The sequence below is a fragment of the Ursus arctos genome, unplaced genomic scaffold, assembly GCF_023065955.2.
Source record: "Ursus arctos isolate Adak ecotype North America unplaced genomic scaffold, UrsArc2.0 scaffold_9, whole genome shotgun sequence".
Classification (NCBI taxonomy): Eukaryota; Metazoa; Chordata; class Mammalia; order Carnivora; family Ursidae; genus Ursus; species Ursus arctos.
This window is the reverse complement of record NW_026623111.1, coordinates 20,381,720-20,407,348: the sequence shown is the minus strand read 5'-3', so window position 1 is coordinate 20,407,348 and position 25,629 is coordinate 20,381,720. Positions and strand designations below refer to the sequence as shown.

General features: G+C 36.3%; 1 protein-coding gene across 8 annotated transcripts in view; it reads right to left on the bottom strand.

Moving 5' to 3' along the window:
* RBPJ (recombination signal binding protein for immunoglobulin kappa J region) overlaps positions 1 to 25,629 on the bottom strand; it is a 218,205-nt gene that overhangs the window by 37,991 nt on the left and 154,585 nt on the right. For all 8 annotated transcript variants that reach the window (XM_026514547.4, XM_057309826.1, XM_044389756.3 and 5 more), the window contains one exon: positions 4,962 to 5,000. In XM_026514547.4, coding sequence (XP_026370332.1) covers positions 4,962 to 5,000 — 39 coding nt within the window. The remainder of the gene's footprint in view (positions 1 to 4,961; positions 5,001 to 25,629) is intronic.

Sequence of the window (25,629 nt, the reverse complement as noted above, 5' to 3'; positions counted from 1 at the left end):
TTTTCTTTCCTGAACTTAACTGTACTAACTGGAACCTCAAGTACAATGTTAAGTGGAAGTGGTAAAAACAGAGAACCTTGCACTGTTCCTCATCTTGAGGGAAAACATTCAGTCTTTCACAATTAAGTATCACGTTCAATGTAGTTTTTTCGTAGATATACCTTTTCAGAATGAGGAAATACTTCTATACCTAGTTTGATGAGAATTTCAATCAAGAATGAATGTCAAAAGCTTTTCTAAACCCCTTGAGATGACCATATGATTTTCCTTTTTGTTCTGTCAATATACTGAATTACACTGATTTCCATTTGTGAGATAAAGCCATATTGTTGTTTTCATTATGAAAATTTAAGACTTTTTACATCTGTGTTTGTAAGGGATATTGGTTTATAGTTTTATTTCCTTAAAATGTCTCTGCCCTGCTTTTAACAGGGCAACGCTGTCCTCCCAGAATAACTGGAAAGAATATTCTTCTCTCCAATTTTCTGGAAGAGTATATAAAGAACTGGTATGATTTATTTCTCAAATGTCTGGTAGAATTCAAAAGTGAAATCATCTGAGCCTGTACTTTTCTTTGCAGGAAGGTTTATAATTACAAATTTGATCTCTTTAGATAATAGGGCTATTTAGGTTATCTGTTCTTCCAGAGTAAGCTTTAGAGTTTGCTAGTTTCAAGAAATTTGTGCATTCCTTTAAAAGTTCTTGAATTTATTGGCAGAATTTTATTTATAATATTTGTTATCTCCTTTCCAGTTTTTATTGTCTAAAAAGGTCTTCATTTTGTCTTGCCTGGGATAAAATTCTAGGCTGCTGCATTTTTTTCCCCTTTAAGTACTTTAAAGCTCTTGCTTCACTCTCTTCTCCCCAGTAAGGGAGATACTCCTTTACATATATCTTTTTTCTCTGTTGCTTTTAACATCTTCTTTATCACTAACTTTAAGCAACTTGATTACAATATGCTCTATGTATAGTTTTTGCACTTGGGTTTATTGAGTTCTCAGAACTATGGTTTTAACAGTTTTCACCAAATTAAGGAAAGTTTCAGCTGTTATTTCTTCATTTCTTCGTTTAGTCACACATTCCCCTTCGATGACTCCAACTGCTTGCACATTAGCCACCTGAGCATAAACCATGGCTCACTTCTGATGTTATTTTACCCCCAGACTTTTTCTCCATGTTCATTTTGGCTGGTTTCTATTACTATGTCTTCAAGTTCATTAGTCTTTCTTTCAGCAACATGTACCTGTAATTAATCCCATCAAGTATATTTCATCTTAAATAATTTTCATCTCTAGAAATTTGATTTAGATGCCTTCTTAATGTTCCATGTCGTCTATTTAACTTGTTCAATCTTTCCTCAGCTCAGATCCAAATCTGATGCACCCCTCTTTGTCACAGAAAATCGTACTCCAGTATACAGACATGTTCATTGTTTTACATGCAGTCTATGGCTGCTTTTTTTTTTTTTTTTTTTTACAAGAGCTAAGTAGTTACAGCAGAGGCTACATGGGCCACAAAAACTAAAAAAATCTACCATCTGACCCTTTAACAAAAAAATAGGCAAATTCCTGATGTTAGCATACAGAACACATAGAAGACAAATATAATAATTGCTGTAATGTCTTTGTCTGATTCCATCATGTATGTCATTCCTGGGTTGGTTTTAATTGAGTTGTCTCCTCAAATGGATATTTTCCTGCTTCTTTGTATGACTGGTGTGTTTTGATTAGATGTTAAAACTCAGTGAATCTTACTTTTGAGTATTTGATATTTTTCTATTCCTGCAAATATTCTTGAGCTTTGTTCTGGTACACATTTAAGTTACTTGGAAAGAATCTGATCCTTTCAATCTTGCTTTTAAGTTTTTGTTAGGTAAAACCAGAGCAACATTTAGTGTTGGCCAAATTTTGCACCACTACTGAAGGAAAACCCTCTGGGTCGTAGTACTCTAGTGGATGCATCATGAAGTATAATATTTTTCCACTTTAGCTACTGGGAACAGGCACAGTTCATAGTATGAGCTTCAGGACTTTTTTCCTATAATTCTTCAACTTGGTTTTTATCCCCCAGCCTTGGGTAGCTTCCTCACACGTGTGCTGATCTGTATCAGCTGAAGACGAGAGGGGACCTTCTGCAGATCTCTGGATCTCTCTCCTCTCCAGCACTCTGCCCTGGGAATTCTAGCCACTTTGAACCCCTAGATACCTAGCTCCATCTCTTCAGCTCAAGGTCCTCCCTACATCATGTCCTACAAACTCTCTAGGTACTAAGCTGGGGCAACTGTGGAGCTCACTTCACTTGTTTCCTGTCTCTCAAGGATCACTGTGCTTTCTTGACTGCCATCTGGTATCGTGAAAACCGTTGTTTTATATATTTTCGTCCAGGTTTTTAGCTGTTTCAGTTTGGAGATTAAATCAGTCCCCGTTACTCCATCTTGGCCAAAAGCGGAAGACTTAGAAAGCTCACTTACTTAAAATTATCCAAACAGGGAAAACAGCTTAATGGGTAAATGGAAACTCATGATAAAGTAGACAGTACCTAATTATATTACTGTATATATTTAAGGAAAGGAAAGGACAATTTCCTTATGATATTTATTATCGTCACATTGACTGCTATTTTTACAGAGGTATCCATTAAAAGCAAATGATTTATTCATTAAAACATATTTTATGGTTAGGAGTCATTCCAATCTATTACTACTGGTAATAAAATATCTATTAAATTGTAAATTTCAAAATGTCTGTACATTGAATTAAATTAATTCTGCTTAGAATTTCTTAAAGATATATACAAACATGTAATTGTATTTAATGTCTTTAGAAATTCTTTTAAATCTAAGTAATTTCAGACTTATAGGAAAGTGGCAAAAGTAGTAAAAAGAATTGCTAGTCCCCTTTCCTCCAGACTCCCTAAATATATGTTACCATTTTTACACATTGTTTTTAAACTATTAAGAGTTCACTGTAGACATAAAGCCCTTGAACCCAGAATACTACAGTGTTCATTTCCTAAAAACAAAGGCATGCTCTTAAACAAGCATAATGCAATTATCACTGATACAAATACTTGTACATACAGATTTTATTCAAATGCTGCCAACTGTCCCACAAATGTCCTCTATGTCCTTTATTTTGGGGGGAGGGAGGCATGTGTTGAGAAATTAATGCCCTAGGACCAAATCAGGATAGCCACCAGTTTTTCTAAATTAAGTTGAGCTGGAATACAGACATACCATTCACTTATGTATTGGTACCTATGGCTGATTTGGGGTTATAAAAACTGAGATGAGAAGTCACAATAGCCTCAGTGTGGACCAAAAAGTCTAATATGTTTATTATCTGGCCCATTATAGAAAACATTTGCTAACTCCAGCTTTAAAACAAAAGAAAAATTTTTTTCCTCACCCGGGATTTAGTTGAATTTAGCTGTCATGTCTTTTGGTTTCCATTAATCTGCTATTCCTCAATTTTTGTTTTTCATGATCTTGATAAGTTTGAAGAGTAAATGCCCGTGTATTTTATAGAATGTCCCTAATTTGTGCCTGTCTAGTGTTTTCTTATGCTTAGATTTAGCTTATGCATTTTTGGCTGAACATCACAAAAGTGACATTGTGTCATCCTCCTCAGGATGCACATGATGTTTATTTGTCCATTACTAGTGATGTTAATTTTGATCACTTCATTAAGGCAGTGTCTGCCAAGTTTCTTCACTGCCATGTTACTATTGTTCACTTTATAATTAATACATACTTTGTGAGAATATGCTTAGCGACTAAGTAAATATTTGTTTCTCATCAGACTTTAAACCAATAGTTTAAACATTCACTGATGATTTTTGCCTGAAATAATTATCACTGTAGTGGCTGCCAAAGTGTGATTTCCTAGTTCCATCATTCCTTCTACATTTATTAGGTGGAATTCTGCTATAAGAAAAAGAATTCCTCTCCTCCACTCTAGGATCATTTCTTAAACTCAGTGCAGATTTTAAAACTGTATTTTATTCTATGGGTTATCTATTACGATCATTATTTATTTTGAGGATTAAAGTGCCCATGATTTGGCTAAAGGGAACCTCTTCAAACTGGTTCCCTTTCTGTGTCCTTTTGGCATGTCCCCATCATTCTTTGTGTGCAACAGCTTTTTAATAATAGCAATAATGTGGAAATAACCCAAATGGTCATTAATGTGAAATATGAAATAAGTAGTGTGAAGGCAATGAAAAACTATACAAACATGAAAGAGAACAAGGTTGAAGATGTACAGTAAGTGGAGTTAAAAGGTCCAGAATGATGGTAGAGTATGATGCCAGACTTAATAAAAGGAAAGATAAAAAAAGACAAGTATATGTTTATATATGTAATTTTCTTGAAAGATACTAAGAATGCAGGATTAACATTAACTCTAGGATGTAACTGTACAACTGGGTGTCTTACTTTTTATTTTACAACTGCTGATTGCTGAAAAATTTAAAAATCATTTTCAAGACAAATACTTTTAAATTTAACATTTGTAATTAAAATTATAATTAGAACACAATATAATATTTATAGTCTCCTTAAAAGTGAGTAAAATCTCATATTTTCTTTAAAATTCTTTTCTAAAGCATTTATTAAATATCCTTCAGGTGCCAACCATAATCAATAAATTGTGACTGGCTAAATGCAGCTAGGTTGGCCAGATATAGGAAGCTATCCTTACATTGTTGCCCTTGTTATATTAACTATGTAATACTCAAGATTAATTCTTGAAAGGTTTCACTTTCTCCTTTGAACTATATCCTATTATCCTCTTTTTGGTTGGTGAGGGGAGGGAGGATGTAGGGAAGGATGGGAATAAGCTTATGATCCAGGTACCAGTATTTGAATAACTGCTTTTCAGGAGCACCTAATATAGTTTTTAGGATGACAGGATCTGATATTTTCATGAAAGGTTTGGGTGAAAGACTAATATAATGCTTACCTAGTGAGTCGTTTAGGTGGAGGCCGCTCACCAAATTTTCTGGAAAAAATAAGAAAAAAAAATAAATATATAGGCTGTATGACACATTCTGTAGTAAGCTTTCTAGGCACCATGAAATCTCCCTTATGAAAGGAAAATCCTCTAATAACCATCCATGCCCAGAAATAACAAAATACATACTTAAAAATGATTCCTAAACCAAAAACGCATCCTAAACAGGCCTTACATACCCACTCTGAGCATGTAGCACAATGATTAGATGAGGGTGACTGACGGGTACCTCCTAGAGACACCTTGCAAAAAACAAACAAAACCCAAGAATGACAACAACTGACCAAAGACCCCCAGTCTCACATGACCTGCAACTCTCAGAAAAATCCTCAAAGCCCAAGAGGTGGTAGAGCTTAGTTTGTCATCTGCCAGGCACTTTGCTGTAGTACATTCTTTATACCTTACCCTCTTTAATCATTACAAAACAATTCTGTGAAGTAAGGATGGGCTCATTTTAAAAAGCTAGAAAGCAACTTGTCCCCAAAGTAAATTAAGTGGCAAGCAGAGTTGAAATTTAAACCTAGATGTTGACAAATATTACCAAAGTTTGTGGGGAACCACTGAAGACCCAGAATAGCCAAAGTGATGTTGAAAAAGAAGAACAAAGCTGGAAGTATCACAATTCCAGATTTCAAGATATACCACAAAGCTGCAGTAATCAAAACAGCAGGGCACTAGCACAAAAACATAATCATAGATGGAAGAGAACAGAAAACCCAGAAATAAACCCATGCTTATATGGTCAGTCAACCTATGACAAAGGAAGCAAGAATATACAATGGAGAAAAGAGTCTCTTCAATAAATAGTGTTGGGAACACTAGAATACTACATGCAAAAGAATGAAACTGGACTACTTTTTAATACTATAGACAAAAATAAACTCAAAATGGATTAAAGACCTAAATGGGAGACCTGAAAACATAAAAATTCTAGAAGAGAACACGGGCAGTAACATCTCTGACATCGGCAAAAACAACATTTTTTTAGGTAGGTTTCCCAAGACAAGAGAAGCAAAAGCAAACATAAACTATTGTGACCACATCAAAATAAAATGTTGTGCACAGCAAAGGAAACCATCAACAAAACAAAAAAGGCAACATAATGAATGGGAGAAGATATTTACAAATGATATATCCAATAAAGACTTAATATCCAAGGCCACCTGGGTGGCTCAGTCAGTTAAGCGTCTGCCTTCAGCTCAGGTCATGATCCTGGAGTCCTGGTATCAAGCCCCAAAACGGGCCTCCTGCTCAGCAGGGAGTCTACTTCTCCTTCTGCCCCTCGCCCCACTTGTGTTCGTGTGTGCTCTCTCTCTCAAATAAATAAATAAAATCTTAAAAAAAAGAAAAAACAAAAACCTTAATACCCAGAATATATAAAGAACTTCTACAATTCGACACCAAAATAATCTGATTAAAAATGGGGAGAGGACCTGAATAGACATTTTTCCAAAGAAGACACACAAATGGCCAACAGACACATAAAAAGATGCTTAACATCACTAATCATCAGGGAAATAACAAATCAAAACCACAATGTGGTATCACCTTACAGCTGTCAGAATGGCTAAAATCAAAAACACAAAAAATAACAAGGTTGGTAAGGATGTAGAGAAAATGGAACCCTTACGCACTGCTGGTAGGAATGTAAATTGGTACAGCCACTGTGGAAACAGTACAGAGGTTCCTCAAAAATTAAAAAGAGAAATTCCTCATGACCCAATAATTCCACTACTGGGTACCTACACAAAGAAAATGAAAACACTAATTCAAAATGATAAAAGCTCCCTTACGTCTACTGCGGCATTACTTACAATAGCTACGATATTAAGCAACCTAAGTGCTGACAGACAAACAGATAAAGAAAATATGGTGTGTGTGCGTGCGCACGTGCACGCGCGCGCGCACACACACACACACACACACAGGGGAATATACACAGACATCAAAAAGGGAGATCTTGCCATTTGAGAAAACATGGATGAACCTACAGGGTATTATGCTAACTGAAATAAATCAGACTGAGAAACACAACAACCTTATGATGTCACTCATATGTGAAATCTAAAAACAAAACAAACAAAAAGAATCAGACCTATAAATATAGAGAATAAACTAATGCTTGCAGAAGGAAGGGGCATGGGGGGAAGAGGCAAAATGGGTGAAGGGAGGAGGGAGATACAGGCTTCCACTTATGGAATGAATAAGTCATGAGAATAAAAGGCACAGCATAGGAAATATCATCAATGATATTGCAATAGCGTTGTATGCTATCAGAGTGTAGCTACACTGTGAGTGCAGCATAACACAGAGAGAAGTTGAATCACTATGCTGTACACCTGAAACTAGTGTAACCTTGTGTCAACCATATGCAAATAATTTTTTTTTTAAATATCCTGAATGCTGACTACTTAACTAGCTTATACTATATGGTCCTTCAGAAAGAAATATGCTAAGTGGACAGACAAAAGAGCATTTCAACTAGCTGTAAGAGGGCAAAGAGAAAAGCTTGAGAAAGGACAAGAAAGCACAATTCAGGCCAGAGTTCGAATACAGCAAGAAGGTTAAGAAAAATGCTCTAGAGTAAGATCGGCTGAGTTCAAATCCATGATTTCGTTTTTTTTAGGTGGTTTTTTTTGTTTGTTTGTTTTTGTTTTTGCTGTGGGACTCTGAAGTTACCTGACTCTCTAGACCTCAGTTTCCTCATGTGTAAAATGGGCACAGTGACTGTTTACCTCAAAGAGGTGTTGAAGGGATTAAATGTGTTAATTTATAGAAAACACAGAGAACAGTGGCTCAACAAATGTTAGTAATTATTACTGTATTTTGGTTATGAATCAGTAAGCCAAAGTAACGAAATAAAGGAATTAAGTGGGATGCTAACAAGGATAAATTAAGTATAGAGGAAGAAGAAACTAATCCCCGTGTGATGACCTATTTCCTCTGAAATAGGAAATGAGGTCTTCTGAACACAACCCTTGAAAAAGGGCCAACAGAATTTTGTTTTCTTTTTTAAGCAGATTACAGTTATAAAAAGGTTAAATGATTTGTTCATAGTCACAGTTACAGGTTGTGAAGCCTAATTTGACTTAAGATTTCTTCACTGTATCTGATGTCCCACAAAATTGTTAACTTTGATGATAAAAGTCTTAGAATCCGATGTAGTTCATTTTGTGTAATTTAAATTTTGTGCTATATGACATTGTTTATGAACTCATAATTTATAAACAGTGGGAATCTGTGACTGCGAATATTTTTGTTAACTCTGAAATACTGAAAAGTGACTTAATTGAAATAGCATAAAACTATGAGTAAATAATCCAAGTTTTTGTTTCAAGGATTATTTACTAATTCTTTGATGTTACCCTACAGGATATTCAATTTTAAAAACCAAGAAACAAAACACAATGTTTTGGTAGGAACATCAGCAAGCCACTGAAGACTACAGGTTTTAAAACACTGAACTACTAGCAAATCTGTGAAATTCAGTTATGGAATTAAAGGCAAAAATCTACTCCTGAATCTTTTCCCACAGTAAATACTTTTTTGAACCTCTGAAACAGATTAAATGTACCATTATAGCATGTGATTAAAATGTAACTGCCTCACTAGGTTAGACACAGTTTACAAAAACCAAGAAGTTTAAGACATCCTTTTAAATACTTCTTTGTGTGTGTGTGTGTGTGTGTACATATGTATTGTAAGAGCACAGCTATACTTTATAAAAAGAAGCAAAGTGAGACGTGGCCAAAATCTACCCAAGGGGTTAAAACGGTGAAAATTTTACAGAAACATAGTTAACAAATGAAAGAAAACTTTTCAGTGACGATCATGACACAGTACTCTTTATACTAATTACTAATATTCCAATCATCAGGCACCCTTTGAGATCTAAAATAGGTTTGTTACAGGACTAGTAAGAGATCCACTGCACTCAAGTGCAATGTAAATTTTGTTTCTTGGTGCTCTGAAATGCTTTCAAAATTAGATTAACAACTAAATGTTGATTAAAGTATCTATCTCCATTTCTTTTTAGAAATACCTATTAGATAGATGAAGTCAACAATTAGAGAGCATGCTCGTGCCATACAACTCCTGCCCCCGTAGAAAACACGCACAAGAGAACTCAACAGTGTGCATGCCGAGCTTGAACAGCACTTCACAATTTAGCATCATTCTATCTAGGTGCCATCCTAAGGCTAGGAATCTTATAAATGTTAATACGATTAAATTGCTTCCTCAGTATATAATAAAGCATTTCCAATAATTGTGTGACATCACAGTCCTTTCTTTAATGAGTATGCAATCACATTCCTATTTATCTCATTAAAACTAATGGTTACTATATCTACTACAATGGAAGAAGAGTAAGAAAAGGGGTTTTCTGAGAAAAGTCATGAAATGCATTTTGTAGGTTCACAAAGCAAAATTCTGAAGGCTGATTAAACTAAATGCTAATTATTTAATGAAATTTATAGGTCTACATATTTGAAAATGTCAAGTTATAACAAGGTACTATATGGATTCTGCACTTAACAAGATCCATTTTCACTACTAATCTGATATACAACTAATACATAAAACTTCAAGAATTATCTACTACAAAAAGAAAGTCCATCTTTAAACATGAATGACTCAAAATTCATGATGTCATATTTATATCATGCATTCAAAATACTCACTTTTCAGCAGAAATGACTACAGTCCATTATCAATTTCTCAGAGATTGATTATAATTTAAACATTAAGCCCTGTCTCTCCCTCCTACAACAGGGAATGGTAAGATAGGCAGGCACAAATTTTGTATCTTTATTTGCAATCTATCTGAAAAACAAGGTGTCTACCAACATGATCTGTGTTAACAAATGAACCAGAAATAAGTTGGACCAACCAAGTTTAGACCACTCTTACTTAAGATGCTTTTCATGTAAGGTTTATGGTGTATTTAACAATAAAAAATAATCTAAAATTTTAAGTACCCAAAGGATGGTTTTAATTTTACAAAATACTGAGTTAATTCTTCATCATAACAAAGAAGCTATTTCCCAATTTATCTTTTTGATAGTATAGGCTGTCAATCATTTGATAGTACAGGTTGTCATGTGCATCAGGTTTCTCATATTTTATGACATTATGTAAAATGTCATTTTGACTAAATGTAACAATCAATCCTGTTATATATTTAAGGAAAAAAGTTATGACTCTGGCTTTTTTTTTTTTAAGTAACAAACAAAAGCTAGCTTATATACAGTTGATTATACCCTAACCCATGTCCTTTCCTTCTTGTTCTGTTCTGTATACTTTCCCCTCAGACTGGTACTGATGAACAAAACACAAAAATCCATGTGCCATTTACCTGACAATGCTCATATAATACTATAGTTCAGGAAAATTTATATCATCTAAAGTATATATGTCATAAGTATAATTTTGAAGTAGCAAATTCACTTTAACTTTACTAGCTTTGCCTTTCTAAGATAACAATGATCTTTTATTCAAAATAGGAAGAGCTGGAGAAAATGTTAATTACACTATTTTCATATACCTGAAGTATAAGGATTTTTAAAAAGCTACTACCATCAATCATTAAACATAGTACTTCCTACCTATAAATAGTACTGCAGTTCCCAGATATCCTCCAATGAAATAGAATTTCCATTAAGTAAAAAACCTCTATACACATTACAGGTATAGTACTTCCTTCTTAAGGCCACAGTGGAGAAGCAATACTGTTTTCTCCTATAACACAGATACATCTCCTTCTATATTTACCAGTCTGTTAAGAAAGTGCATGACCACAAACGTATTGAGGACAAACATGATAAAAATTTTATTAAAACTTCACCATCTTAACACCTTTTCTAGCTAACGAGATGATTCACATGAGAAAATCAAGTCAAAAATCAAAAAGTGGGGGAGAGGATACAAGAAAAATCTTTTTTGAATATAGAACAATTTGGTAATATGTTGCTAAAAAAGCCCCAAGAACCTGATGTTGTCTAGTAACAATATTACAACATCAGTTTTAAAAACATAGAGCTCGCTAGTAAAGCAAGCACAAGTCACGTGGGAAACTCTTCTGCCCTAGGGTTGTGGAACTAAAAGCCATTTCTATTTTTCTGTATTTCATAAATTTCTGCTTAAACAGAAACGAGAATAATGAGATTAAAATAAATTAAGGCAAGAAACATTGGTGTATTTGCAGGAAATAAGTACAAAGGAAAGCATGAACAATTCAAACTCATAATTAAACCAAACTTCACACCAAATTTGCTGTAAACAAAATATTTATTTTATACAGTTTGAAAGTATTGGGATTCCTACAATTTAAGATAGTGAAATAAAATAGTACTTGATTGAGGAAAAATTAGGAAACTTGATTTATATCCTTAAGGATCCACACCTGGGCATTCCACCAGTAGAAGGAAACAAACAGGTGATAGACATTATCACTTTATTTTATGACAACATATAATATGAAAAACAAAGTAAAATGTACTAGAAGTTGTTTAGTAATTTAGCCACAAAAAAATAGGAGAGGCTAATTAGAAAAGGCTCTATATAACATTTTGTCCTTGTCTACAGATTCACTGATTCACCTAATAGGAACCAGGTATTGGTATCTGGTATACAACAGTGAACATGAGACACAAATCTATGCCTTTATGGGATGTATATGCTATTAGGCAAATGGACAGTGACATATATTCAAAGATATTCTTCTACATAATTAATAAAAGCAACATTTTAAAAACAACTTAAATATTGTACCTATTGAATATGACTGAAGATTACTATCTGACCAATTCAAAGTATTTTTAAAATAAATATGTAATTTATCTCTACTGTAAAAAGCTTATTCGTTCTCCATCCATGGCAGAAAAGAGCCTCTTAAATCACACAACTTTGAGTAAGACATGTCCGCCTTTGTCGTACTTCAATTTCTAGTTTTGAACTTGCTTTGAACCTTAAGAACCACATCTGATAACAATACTGCTCAAAACTTGTCCAGGTGTAACCAGTGGTCCTTGGCAACTAAAACAAAGACAACTGAGCATGATGTACTCTCCTGGACTATCACATTTATTAAACATGTTTCTATTAGAACAGATATTCTATAGGGTAGACTTCAAAGACAAATCATGCTTGCAGCCCCATCGGGTGGAGAAACGCTCCCCTTCTTAATTCTGTGTACTGGGTAAAAACACTTGAAAAGCACCGTTTTCCTTAAATCTTTATGCTACCTTTTCTTTACAATAAAAGAAAAATTTCAACTGAACTTTGTAACAATCGGCAGCAGTTTGTGAAAAGCAGCAGGAAGAGCGGAAAGAACGAACGATGACTGAGACCATCATCTCCAGCTACACTCAGCATCTGCCTTCTTAGGTATCTCCAAGATTATTGCCAGGTTAAGGGTGCCTTCCCAAAAATCCATACCTGAGAAAGGACCTTCCCAGGTTAAATCTACTTGATAGATAGCCGTAAGTCTTCCTATCCAGATGGCATGACTGAGTTGCAACAACACTGGCATCCATTAACACTGCATATGAAGATCTCATATGGAAAGTATGCATCTTAAAATCTAAGGCCTCCACAAGAGGGGGCAATCGGACAGTGGGCAAACTAATTTCATGGATCAAGAGACTGAATGGGGCAAACTGACATCAACTGCTTCCTAACGCGATGCATTAAGAAGAGCACAGAATCACTTCTGTTTAAGAACCTGAGTCTCAACATGAGGAAACAAAACAAACCTGAAGTGTGGACTAGTCAACAAAATAATTGAACTACACTTTTAAAAGCATCAAGCTTAAGACAGAAACTGAGGAACTAGCTGGCCCAGATTCAGAGGCTAAAGACACGTAATAACTGAGTGCAACATACTATCCAGCATTTACTTTCTAAAAAGGACATTATTTAGACTGACAAAATCTGAATAAAACTAGCAGAGTGGAGAACAGGATTATATCGATTTTAATTTCCTGGTTTTGATCATTGTACAGGGGTTATGTAAGAGTCTGTCCTTATTTTTATAAACAATCACTGCAGTACTTAGGGAAAACAGGGTATGTTATCTACTTCTTACCTTCAAATGGTCTAGAGAAAATAAATATATCTTTGTGTGTGTGTGTGTGTAGATATATAGAGGAATAAAAACAAACGTGGTAAAATGTTAACACTTGAGATATCTGGGTAAGCTTCCTTGTAGTATTTTTATAATTTTTCTGTAAACTAAAATTATACCAGAATAAAAAGGCCACGCTCAGAGAAATATTAATCTCCTGATCAAGTTGCTGGCCTGACCCTGCTTGCCGCAGAACCTGGTGGTGACAAACCTATCAAAAAACATTCACAGGAGGTGTCACATAAAAGACTATGGCCAGCTTCCTGGCACAGCTTTTATGTTCTCACGATAATTATGCAAGGTTCGCTTGCTGTAGATGTAAAGTTTGATAATACTCAGTGCTAGTGTACAAGTGGAGAAACAGGAAATCTGATGAACTGTTGGGAGTTTAAATTTGTGCAACCTTTTTGGAAGACATTTTTAACAATGTCTATTATAATTCTAGATGTGAATTCCTAGCCGTTTTGATTCTGGAAATATATAGGTAGACAAATATGCATACCAAGATACTAAGTAAAGCATCATTTGTATTAGCAAAAAAATTTTGAATTCCCTGTGTACAATTAGGAATAGACTACTGATTACCTCCCAGTCATGGCTATATACACACAACAAAAAGATCCAGTTAGTAGAATTCATTTTCAATGAGGAAATAAGATCTACATTTTCATCCTCTCCCCAAGTGCACATATAAAACAATACATACACCCTACACACAATTATTTGTGATAATGGTGGGCAGTGGCAAAAATTTCATTTTGTTCTACAATGCATTATACAATTAAACAGGTGTTTTATTCTTTACTAATTAAGTTTGATTTAGGTAAATAGTGAAATGAAATCGCATTCTCTAGAAATCAACTCATACCAAGTCTAGAATACAGCTAGCTTAAAATAAAAACAGAAAAAGGCATCCAAGTTAAAAATTTATTCAAAAAAATTGTCTCCACAAATTTCACTGGGTGGGCTACTTTAGAAAAAATATGCCCAATTCAAATAAAGAAAATCACACCCTTATGGAAAACACATACTTCCACAAAGGGAAATACAACACAACTTAAAGAACTTTAAATAGGTTGCAATCTTAACTGTTTAATTTTGTTAAGAACTCCTTCAGACACTTTACCTAACCTTATGAACTGCCTTTTAAAGGCAATGTTCAAGAAGTGGAAAGTGTCATCTGATGAGAACACAAAATGTATCATACATGGAAGAGGTAACCATGTGCTGTGGTTAAGTACACGGAGTCAGGAGTTGGGTTGCTGAAATTCAAATCCTAGCTTTAATGAAACTAATGGAAGTTACTTAAACTCTATGTCTCAGTTTGCTCAACTGAAAACACAGATAAAAGTACTCCCATATAGTATTCCTGCGAGAATTTAAAATGTTCATACGTGTACAACATCTCAGAGAGTGCCTGGCACCACATGAGCACTCAATAAAACACCACTACTCCTTCAAGGCTGGATTACTCAATGATATTTACTCTAATAAATATGGTAAAACTGAAATGGATCCTTCGAAACAAACACATATGTATATTGTTTTAGAAATACATGTAAATAACCATACATCTCATAAGGGACTGATATCCAGAATATAAAAAGAACTCCTCTAAATCTACAACAAAAAAACCTGATTTAAAAACAGGAAAAGGAAAAAAATTAGGGAAAGGACTTGAACAGACATTTTGTCCAAGAAGATAAACAAAGGGCCAATAAGCATGTGAAAAGATGTTCAACATCACTAATCATCAGGAAAATGCAAATCAAAACCATAATGAGATACCATTTCACACCCATTAGTATGGTGATCATTAATAGTAACAGAAAATACAGCGCTGGAGACGATGCACAGAAACTAGAACCTGTACACTGCTGATGGGAATGTAAAATGGTGCAGCCACTATAGATAACAGTATGGTGGTTCCTCCAAAAGTTAAACATACAATAACTACTTGATCCATTAATTACAATTCTGGGTTTAAACCTAAAAGAAGTGAAAGCAGGGACTCAAAAAGATACTTGTACACCAATGCTCACAGCAGCGATAATCACAACAGCCAGAAGGTGGAAACAACCCAAATGCCTATACTAATGAATGAAGAGATGAACAAATGTGGTATATACATACAATGAAATATTATTCTGCCCTAAAAAAGGAAATTCTGATATATGCTACCATGTGGATGACCTTGAAAACATTATGATAAGTGAAATAAGCCAGACACAAAAGGGCAAATATTCTAGGATTCTATCTATATAAGGTGCCTAAAGTAGCCAAATTCACAGAAAAGTAGAATGGTGGTTTCCAGGGGCTGGGGCTGGGGCTGGAGGTGGGCGTAGGGGAGCAGAGAGAGCTAGTATTTAATGAGTACAGAGTTTCAGTTTGGGAAGATGAAAACACTCTGGAGATAGATGGTGGCAATGGTTCTACAATAATGTAAATGAATGTACTTACTGCAACTGAACCATACACTTAAAAATAGTTGAAATGGTAAAATTTTTACCACATGAAAAAATACATTTAGTTTTGCCTTAAGCTATGGCTTACAGGGGCGCCTAGGTGGCTCAGTCGGTTAAGCGTCTGCCTTCCATGCAGGTCATGATCCCAGTGTCCTGGGATCGAGCCCTGCATCAGGCTCCCTGCTCAGTGGGAGTCTGCCGCTCCCTCTCTTCACTTGATCTCTCTCTTGCTATCTCTGTCTCTGTCAAATAAATAAATAAAATATTAAAAAAAAAAAAGGAACATGTAATCTCATTCAAAAAATAAAGAACAAAATACTATGGCTTAGAGAGATAGTAGCTCAGCTTTGAGGGGTCCTATGTTACTACCAGGTCAAGTGACAGCTGCCTAGCAACTTAAAAACAGACAAGTAACAAACAAAAGAAATGAGGAGCATATGTATATATAAAGAGAAAAAGTACACGTGTGTACACACACACACACACACACACACACACACACAAATGGTTCCTACTAATATTAAAGCAAAGATACAAAAGGAAAGAAAGTTTATCTGAGAATCTACACCTTTCAAGGAAGGGCAGCCCAGACAGCATGCAAGCAACAATCAAAAACTGTTGAGGACTAAACATCTTTCATAGAAAATCCATAAGTGATCATGGACAACTGGCTTGTATATGAGATAAAGTCACAAAGTTTTCTCCCACGTCCTTCCCCTCTTATTTCTCACCCCCACCTCAAATTATAAGTAGTGAAGATTTTTCTCCTCTCTACAACTTTTCTGTCAGACATGTTAAGGTTGTCAGTTCTTTCAAGTCTAGGTGGTCAATTGAAATTTTTTTGCAAGAAGAAATAAATCTGGTATTAATCAGAAGAGGTATTAACTTTTCTCTCCTCTCTTAAATATTCCTCGCAACCTTAGTGAGACAAGGGAGAAAGGCAGGGAGGGAAGGAAAGAAGCAGCAGCCAGCAAAAGTAAGACATTTCCCCCCTACCTAAAATGAAATTTAGAAGCCTAAGAGTGGGGCACCTGGGTGGCTCAGTCAGCATTGGACTCTTGATTTTGGCTCAGGCTGTGATCTCAGGATCGTACGATCGAGCCCTGAGGAGGGCTCCATGCTCACCGCAGAGTCCTCTCCCCCTACTCCTGCTCTTGTGTGTGCTCTCCCTCTAAATAAATAAATAAAATCTTTAAAAAGGGGGGGGGCATAGAGGTATACAACCATCTGTAACAGGATTTTTTCACCTGTTCTTCACAGGTTCTACTCTTGGAAATACACACCACATTTAGTGTATAAAACATCTGTCTGGAAAGGGCTCTAGTTATGTTAACCACTGCCTAGGACAAGTGAACAAGAGGTATTTGGCACTGAGATAGGTCAGAACCCCAAGAAGTGACCGTCAGTGATTTCTGTTAGGGAAGCTTTACCTACAGCAAAAAGGGCCAAGGAGATTTTAGTAGGAAAGGATATGAGGAAGACAAGTAAGTTACATTTCAGGAGATTTCTCAGGGTAAGTTCCTGCCTCCAAAGAATTAACAAACTATGGAAACATAGGTAATTTTCAGTTAAAAAAAAAAAAAGTAACTATTAAGCCAAAAGACCTTGCAATTTTAAAGTTGGATTCTATATGGAGTCCTAACACTCTAAAAATAAAATTTTCCATGTATGTGGTGAGGAATCAAAGTATAAACACGGTGGAGAGAGGCCAAGCATTACATATCACATGGAAGGAAATAGGAGAAGTAGGAAAAGAATGTTTCCTTGTAAAAGTCAGGTCCAATGGGTCTCTTCCTAAATTAATCCTGACTCTGCCTATGGAACAGAATAGCCTGCGAAGCAGTACCATGCAATTAGGCAGTACATAAAGGTCCATGCCTTTTCCTTAATAAAAGTACACCTGAGAATGTAGTGATACTGCTAAGATGACTGACAGCAGTTTCCAATATATGCTTGCTGACTTGTGATTATTACTGCTGATTAAGTTCAAAAGCAGTAAAAACGTCATAACCATATTATGTGTATAAATGGGTACCAAAAGACATGTACAAGAATGTCCGCAGCATCATCAGACATAACCCAAAACCAGAAACAACCCAAAAGGCCATCGTCAAGGATCAAATTATAGAACATCATACAATAGAGTGTTATTCAGCAAAGTGAACTATTGCCACAGATGTGATCAGCTGATTACTAGCAAAAGCCGCCATACTCAAAAAGGTACAAAATTGTATAATTCTGCTTACATGAAATTCAAAAACAAGCAAAACTCATCTGCAGTGTTCACCGGGATACAGGTTACCTTCAAAAGAGCGGTACACAGACTAAGACTAGAAGGGGCTACAAGGGGGCTTCTAGGAAGCTGGTAATTTCTTTCTGCATCTATGCACAATGGTCACACATGTGTATTCACTTTGTGAAAATTCACTTTATTGTACATTTACAATTTGTGTGCTTTGTTTTTGTAGGTTTATTATATTTAGAAAAATATTTGTGTGTATGTGTGTGTATAAATATACGTATCTTTAATACTTTTTTTTTTTAAAGATTTTATTTATTTATTTGACAGAGATAGAGACAGCCAACGAGAGAGGGAACACAAGCAAGGGGAGTGGGAGAGGGAGAAGCAGGCTCCCAGCGAAGGAGCCTGATGTGGGGCTCAATCCCAGAACGCCGGGATCATGCCCTGAGCCCAAGGCAGATGCTTAACGACTGAGCCACCCAGGCGCCCCATATCTTTAATACTTTTGCATGAATGGCTGGTTTTGAGAAAAAAAAGTTCTTTCCTGGACATCATTCCTATTGTCTTCAAATTTTATTTTAATATCCAAATTTTATAAGGCAGTGATTTCTAGTCCTTGGCTACACCATTCTAAGATGTATGTATTCCACATTAAGAAAAGTTAAATATTATGCCAGTGGTCTTCTTCCCTCTCCATCCAAACTGCAGATCAGATATTCCAACAATCTTCTCTCCTACTTAGTAGGCAAGAATTAGGATCATCTGTGGTCTTCTGTTTGGCAAATAACCTATCACAAGATTATGTCTTCTAAAAAAAAATCACTAATTACATAGTGTCATGGAAAAAATACTGAATATGTACTAGGATTGGAATGCTCCCATTATTAATCTTAAAATTGGCTTCCTTTGTCTTTCTCATCTAAAACTGAAAAGAGGAAGGAGGGAGAGAATGGTATAATTGTTTTTCCTAGATTCTGGTTCCTTTTTATTTTAACCATTTAACACATATTTAAGTGCCTACTGTGTGTTAGGCACTGCACTAGACTTGCAACATATGGCAACAAATAAGAAACATGGTCCCTTATCCATACAGATTAAACTGTAATAGCAGCCAGTAGAGGGCTGGCATTAGGAACTGTGCCCACATATCTCAACTTCATATACATACCAGTCTTATAAGGTAGGTGCTATTATCCTCATTACACAGATGAAGAAATGAGCTAAGAAACCACCTTGCCCAATTTACATAATGGTAAATTTTTTTTCAAAACATAACTTATTTTGAACAAAACAGAACGTGAACTTTGTTCATTATTTTCCATATTCTGCATTAAGACAGAATTTAATTACAGTTCAATTCTGGATACTAACATGTGAAAAGGGTGCCCAAGGTATGAATTTTCTTTAAAAAGATTTTTTATTTATTTGAGAGAGAGAGAATGAGCAGGGGGGAGTGGGGTGGTGGTGGTGGTGCAGAGTAGAGGGAGAAGCCAACTCCCCACTGAGTAGAGAGCCCAGGATCATGACCTGAGCTGAAGGCAGACAGATGCTTAACCAACTGAGCCTGGGGTATGAATTTTTATGATAGGATCTTCAAGTGCAGTAACTGATTCTAAAACATTCTGATACAAGATTTGGTTTGCTTCAGTGAGGGGTCAACAAAAAAATCTCAAAGTTCAGAAACCGTCTTTCATTACCCTCCCAATACTTCAGCTACTGACTAAATTTTATAAAGATAAAGGATAAATTTTTCTTTGAATACTAGAAAGTGAAAAAATGCTGTCTAAAGCTATAAATACATAAAATTTAGTAAATCTAAAGACAACTAGAGCCATATCTCAGCTGCTATACACATACAGACATGTGTGCACATATATGTGTGTCATTAACTGGACAATTACTCTTACATTTCCCCTGCACAAGGGCAAATGTTACAACTACACTGGGAACTACAAGAGTCTCATGACTCTACGATTTACACTATCAACCATAATTCTACAAAATACATTTTTTTTCCTGAGTTGAAAAGGACCAAGAATCTACACAGACATCTTCAGTTAACAAAGAGGTTCTACGTTCTTTTTTCTGTTGGTAGAAATTATACACACACAGTACTAGCCCACCCTCCATCAAGCCATGTTTGGTCAATTTCTTAAATAGCCAAATCTCCAACACACAGCTTGGTATTCTAAAGTATTTGAATTCAGCAGTGCATTGCCTTTTAAATAACCCAGACCAGAACATTTATGGACAGGATAGCCAAAATAAAGTCTAATGCAGAAAAGTAAGGCTATGACTCAGGTTTATTTATTTTTTTTTTAAAGATTTTATTTATTTATTTATTTGAGAAAGAGAGCGCACACACAAGTGGCAGGGGAGGGGCAGAGGGAGAGATAATCTGAAACAGACTCCTTGGGAACCCATTGCTGGGGGGCAGGGGAAGTGATGGACCCCACAACCTTGGAGATAAAAGTATGCTGAACTGACTGAGCCACCCAGGCGTCCCCATGACTCACGTTTATAAAGGAGTTAAGCACTTTCAAAGAATCCTTTCCCTAAGGGCAAAATAAAAGATGGCAATTATCATTTTAAAATATATAAAATAGGACACTGATTTAAAATGGAGAATTATAATAAACAAATAATAAAATCAAAATTTATATGTTCGGAATGGGGAAGAGATATCCAAAATGGTTTTTTAAAAAGATTTATTCATTTGAGAGATAGAAAGAGCATTTGCATGTCCCCACATGCACGTGGGAGGGCAGAGGGACAGAGAAACCCAAGCAGACTCCCTGCTCAGTGCAGAGCCCCACGCAGGGATCTATCCCAACCCTGAGATCATGACCTGAGCCGAAACCAAGAGTTGGATGCTTAACCGACTGCACCACCCAAGTGCCCCTCCAAAATGTTTTTTATAACACCATTACATGAATAAAGAAATACCTTTCTGCCTGAATGTTAATACCCAAAACGGTATTTCTTCCGAATTGTAACTTTGCTTTCCGTTATCACATGTCATGTTATAATAAACCTGCATTTGTGGTAACGCCAAAACCACTCTGAAGAAGTGGTCTTAACCACAACTCAAAGCTTAAAGAATGGCTTTCTGCCAAAGTATATCTGAGCCATTAACCTGTCACATTGCCTTCATGCATCCCTAGGGCCAAAAACACAGGCCAAGCAGCCAGTATCTGCTCCCGCAAGTCTCACAGGAGGCCAGGCAGGGGGGTTGGGGGGTGGGGGGGGTGTCTCTGAAAAGTAATACACAAGACAGGTGTACAAGGGTTGATAGTGCAATCTAACAGCAAACTGCTTTGCCCTGGGTGGTGCTATAAGCAACCTGACACTCTAACAATCATCTGAGCGGCCTCTGCCCAACACAGACGAAGGAAAGGTTCTGAATTGAGAATGACCATAAAGTGATTAAAAATATCGTTCATCAGGGGCGCCTGGGTGGCGCAGTCGTTAAGCGTCTGCCTTCGGCTAAGGGCGTGATCCCAGCATTCTGGGATCGAGCCCCACATCAGGCTCCTCCGCTCGTTCATCAGTAACTTAACGATGGTGAAGCATTAATCCAGGTGCAAAAGCTTTGTGAGTTAAGGGATAGCAATGAAGAAAACAAGGATAAGGCCTTTCATAGATGCAGGCTGAACTCTCACCATTTGCGTTACTCATGCTATGTATTTACTCCATATTTTGCTGTGTTATGAATTTAAATTATGCAAACTGCAAAGCTGTTGTTAGGATTAATTTACTAATTAACTGTCCAGTCACTACCTGACATCCAATTGTCTAACGAGAAAATAGGACAATAGGTTTTTGGGGTTTTTTTAAAGATTTTATTTATTTGACAGAGAGAGAGACAGCCAGAGAGAGAGGGAATACAAGCAGGGGGAGTGGGAGAGGAAGGAGCAGGCTCCCAGTGGAGCAGGGAGACCGATGCAAGGCTCGATCCCAGGACTCTGGGATCACACCCTGAGCCGAAGGCAGACGCTTAACGACTGAGCCACCCAGGCGCCCCATGGATAGGTTTTCTTTAAACTCCACTGTAGCAACTTAATTTTTAACATTCCTTTCACCAGCTTCCATACCTGCGTGCTCCCAAAAGACATGCAGTTTCTCTTCTCTACAGTATGAGTATTATTCACCTCTTCTCATTCTTGCCTTCTGTCACAAGCAATTCACTGACTAATGCTACCAACTGTTTTTCAAATATCTTCTATATTTCCATTCCCTGATTCTGTAAGGTTAGATGAAGCTGTCGTTACTACTTATATCCACAGCTTCCTAAACTGGCCTCATATATCAGAAGAGAAAAATAGATAACAACAAACAGAATGTATCTCCTTATATATGCTCTCATTTAATCTCATCAACAATCCTGAGAGGAAGGCATTATTTCAAACTTAGAAAGGAAAACTGAAGCTCAGAAAGTCCCAAGGTAGGACCTTCCCCTACTTCTGATTACATACCAACCATATTAACGTCAAGATAAAGAGACCCACCCTCTGGTCCTTAAACTGCTTATCTTCTTTGCCTTCCCCAAATCAGGACTCCCCCCTCCCCCTTCACTGAAAAATTAATCCCTATTTGCTTTTACCATTCAACAAACCATGATATCATATGAAAATTTAACGTTTCAGAAAAAAATCACTTTTTAACCTGTAAACTATTTCTCAGCAAACCAAAACTGTTGAATCCCAAAGATGAGAGAATATGAAACAATAGCATAAGGCTAAATAAACCAGGGAAATCTGATGTGTTAATAGCTCTAGGGATTAGTAGAATCCAGAGCCTTCAAAGAATTGTAACTAAATATCCCAGTAATGGAAAAAATGCCAACCTGTTTCCACAATAAATTAAACATGCACAGTGGATTTATTTTTTTTAGGCCATAACTTTCATGCTGAACAATCTTTTTAAAAAAAAAAAACAGCAGGAGGGTACATCAGAGAAATACGGCCAAAGCTATAAGCCTGTATTATTCACATTAATGTTGACTCAAGAGTGTACAGTATTAACATCAAGTTCTCAAATATAAGCCCATAGACGGTATGTGTTCACTATACCAATAAATCAGAATAGCAAGTCATATGTGAAAAAAAAGGCAACAGGAAAAAAATTATGGAACAGTAGCTCTTTCACTCTAATATTATTTAGACTATTTTGAATTAAACAATAATTATGAACAAGCCAATCTAAAATTAATAAATTATTTCCTACATTAGAGAAAAAAATTATATATAGTCTCCCAAATAAGCTGATATTAAATTTACAAGTTTTACGATGCAGAGAAAAAGGAACTATTTCACCCAAGTCCAAAGACTACAATGATGACAAATTTCCTTACCTTCATTAAACTATATTTCCCACCCAGGACAGTGTCCTGCTATAGGTTACTGTTATTACTTGATTAACAATAGCAATGTTCTTTAATGAAGCATGTTGACAACTTCAAAAACGTGGTAATCCACGATTCTGACAGACTGTGTAAGTGACATCAAGATCTAAATGGAGCTATAAACAATACACCTGAAAAGAGATCCTTATAAGTCCACGTTCCTTCATGTAGTTTTGATGAGTCTACAAACTAACTGAAAGGAAAACTTACATATACCAGGTATAGGTCTCCAGCAATTTCACCCAGGCAGTTTTTCACTGTAATATCAATAATCAAATACTAATATAAGACCCACTATGTATAAGTCAACAAAATGATGCAATTAACACATTAACTTCCTGGGCTTTTTTAAAAATGATGGTGGTTCTTAGGTATGAAGGAAAGTTTAAGATTAAAATTAGATCCTTAATTCTAAGTATAAATTTGAACTTTGGAATGAAAACCAAAATTAAAGGGGAGTCATTCAGGGGCGCCTGGGTGGCTCAGTCATTAAGCGTCTGCCTTCAGCTCAGGGCATGATCCCGGAGTTCTGGGATCGAGCCCCGCATCAGGCTCCTCCGCGGGAAGCCTGCTTCTTCCTCCCCCACTCCCCCTGCTTGTGTTCCCTCTCTCACTGGCTGTCTCTGTCAAATAAATAAATAAAATCTTAAAAAAATAAAATAAAATAAAGGGGAGGGTCATTCAAATTGTTGATTTTTGATTTTTTTCCTGGTTATCCCTCAGTGCCTTGGTTTCATTCTAATATTCCTCAAGAATTAATCCTACTAGTCTGGTCATTATGCTCAACAAATCTTTTAATCTGAAAGAGGAACACTACTTGTCCTGGATCAGCCCTCTTGACTTTTGGACAACTTGCCAGGACCTATATTTCTACTATTTTCATAACATCCTCATTTCTCACTTGGTCTGCCCAATTTTTGGACTCGAAAGCACTGTTCACATATTATTTTAAATAGAAGGAATGTAGAACAAATGTTCTTGTTTGTTCAGGTTGCATGTAAATGAGGAAGGGAAGGGCTTGTAAGGTAGGAAGGGAAGAGAGAAGAGATAACACCAGAATGCAAGACAGCAGTAGAAAAGCAGAGAAAAGGATTGCTTGAGGAAGTGCCAGAGCCACCAAGTTGAAGAGAAATAAAAGCAATGGAGTGTCTAGCGGCCATAAAAGGGCAATTGTCCACCTCCTAACTAAATCTGGTCAATCCCAAATATGGAAATGTTTTAGTTCAAATACAGAGCTTTTCTTCTGTGGGATGCAAGCACAGATCACAATCATTCTTTCCCTATAAAAAAAATCTCACACTTGGAGATCTACCATTGTGAGAAAAATCTGTTGAATTACTGTATAAACTATTTCCAACTTTTGTTCCCCTAAAGTCCTGGTCTTTCCAACAAAAAAAACACTCTAGCCCTTTCACAGTTATTCTAGGGCTTTAGTCTCCACATATGTAAAACACGTGTGTTAATTTTAAAAACCTGGAGAGGTGGAGGTGGCATTTTGTAAGTCCAATACCCATTAAACGTTAGCTATCATGCACCCAAGACTTTCTTGCTTTTTTCAAAAGTAAACTCCACACCTAAGCGTGAAGCCCAACACGGGACTCAAACTCACAACGCTGAGATCTCAGAGACACGCGGTGAGATCAAAAGTCGTACACTTAACCCACTGAGCCACCTGGGTGCCCAAAGATTTTCTCGGTGTTTAATATACATTCTAACTCACAGAAGAGTTCACTGATGACAAAACTGTAGAAGTTACAATCATGCCAAATGTGACTACTTCCTTATATATCCACTCATTCTCACCACTGGTAAACTGCCATGGCAAGACAGATGCATGTCTTAACAACCTATATTACCAAAAGTTCATTCATTTGACAAATAGTCACTAAGTACCTGCTATGACTAGTTACAGTCTTGGAGCAGGGGATACAGGAGTCAGCAAAACAAAGTGTGTAACTGCAGGGGTAGAGAGGGTGGGACTGAAAATTGGTTCCCAACAAGCAACAGCTTTTATTTCAAAAGTACTTTGAGTGGGTTTTACCTGTTCCAAGTCATCCCTGTTTGATAATGTTACCTGCATTTGCCCCGTCCCTGCCCCAGGTCACAACTTCTCACTCACAGATTACTTTTTCCGCAGGAATTTCAACCAAAAAGGAGTTTTAATAAAGCTAAATTTCATGCATACTTGATTAATCTACCTGCTTAGCTGCTACCATGAGCACTTCTGGCACATTTTTAATCACCTTCGTCCGGCCACTGTTGTAAGGAAACACAAAAGCACTCAACCAAAGTAAGTGCTTTGAAAATGCTCTTTGTCCTACCCAATCACCCCAAGAGTTCCTCCCCAGGATTCCTTATAACAGATAATCAAGGGGGGGGGC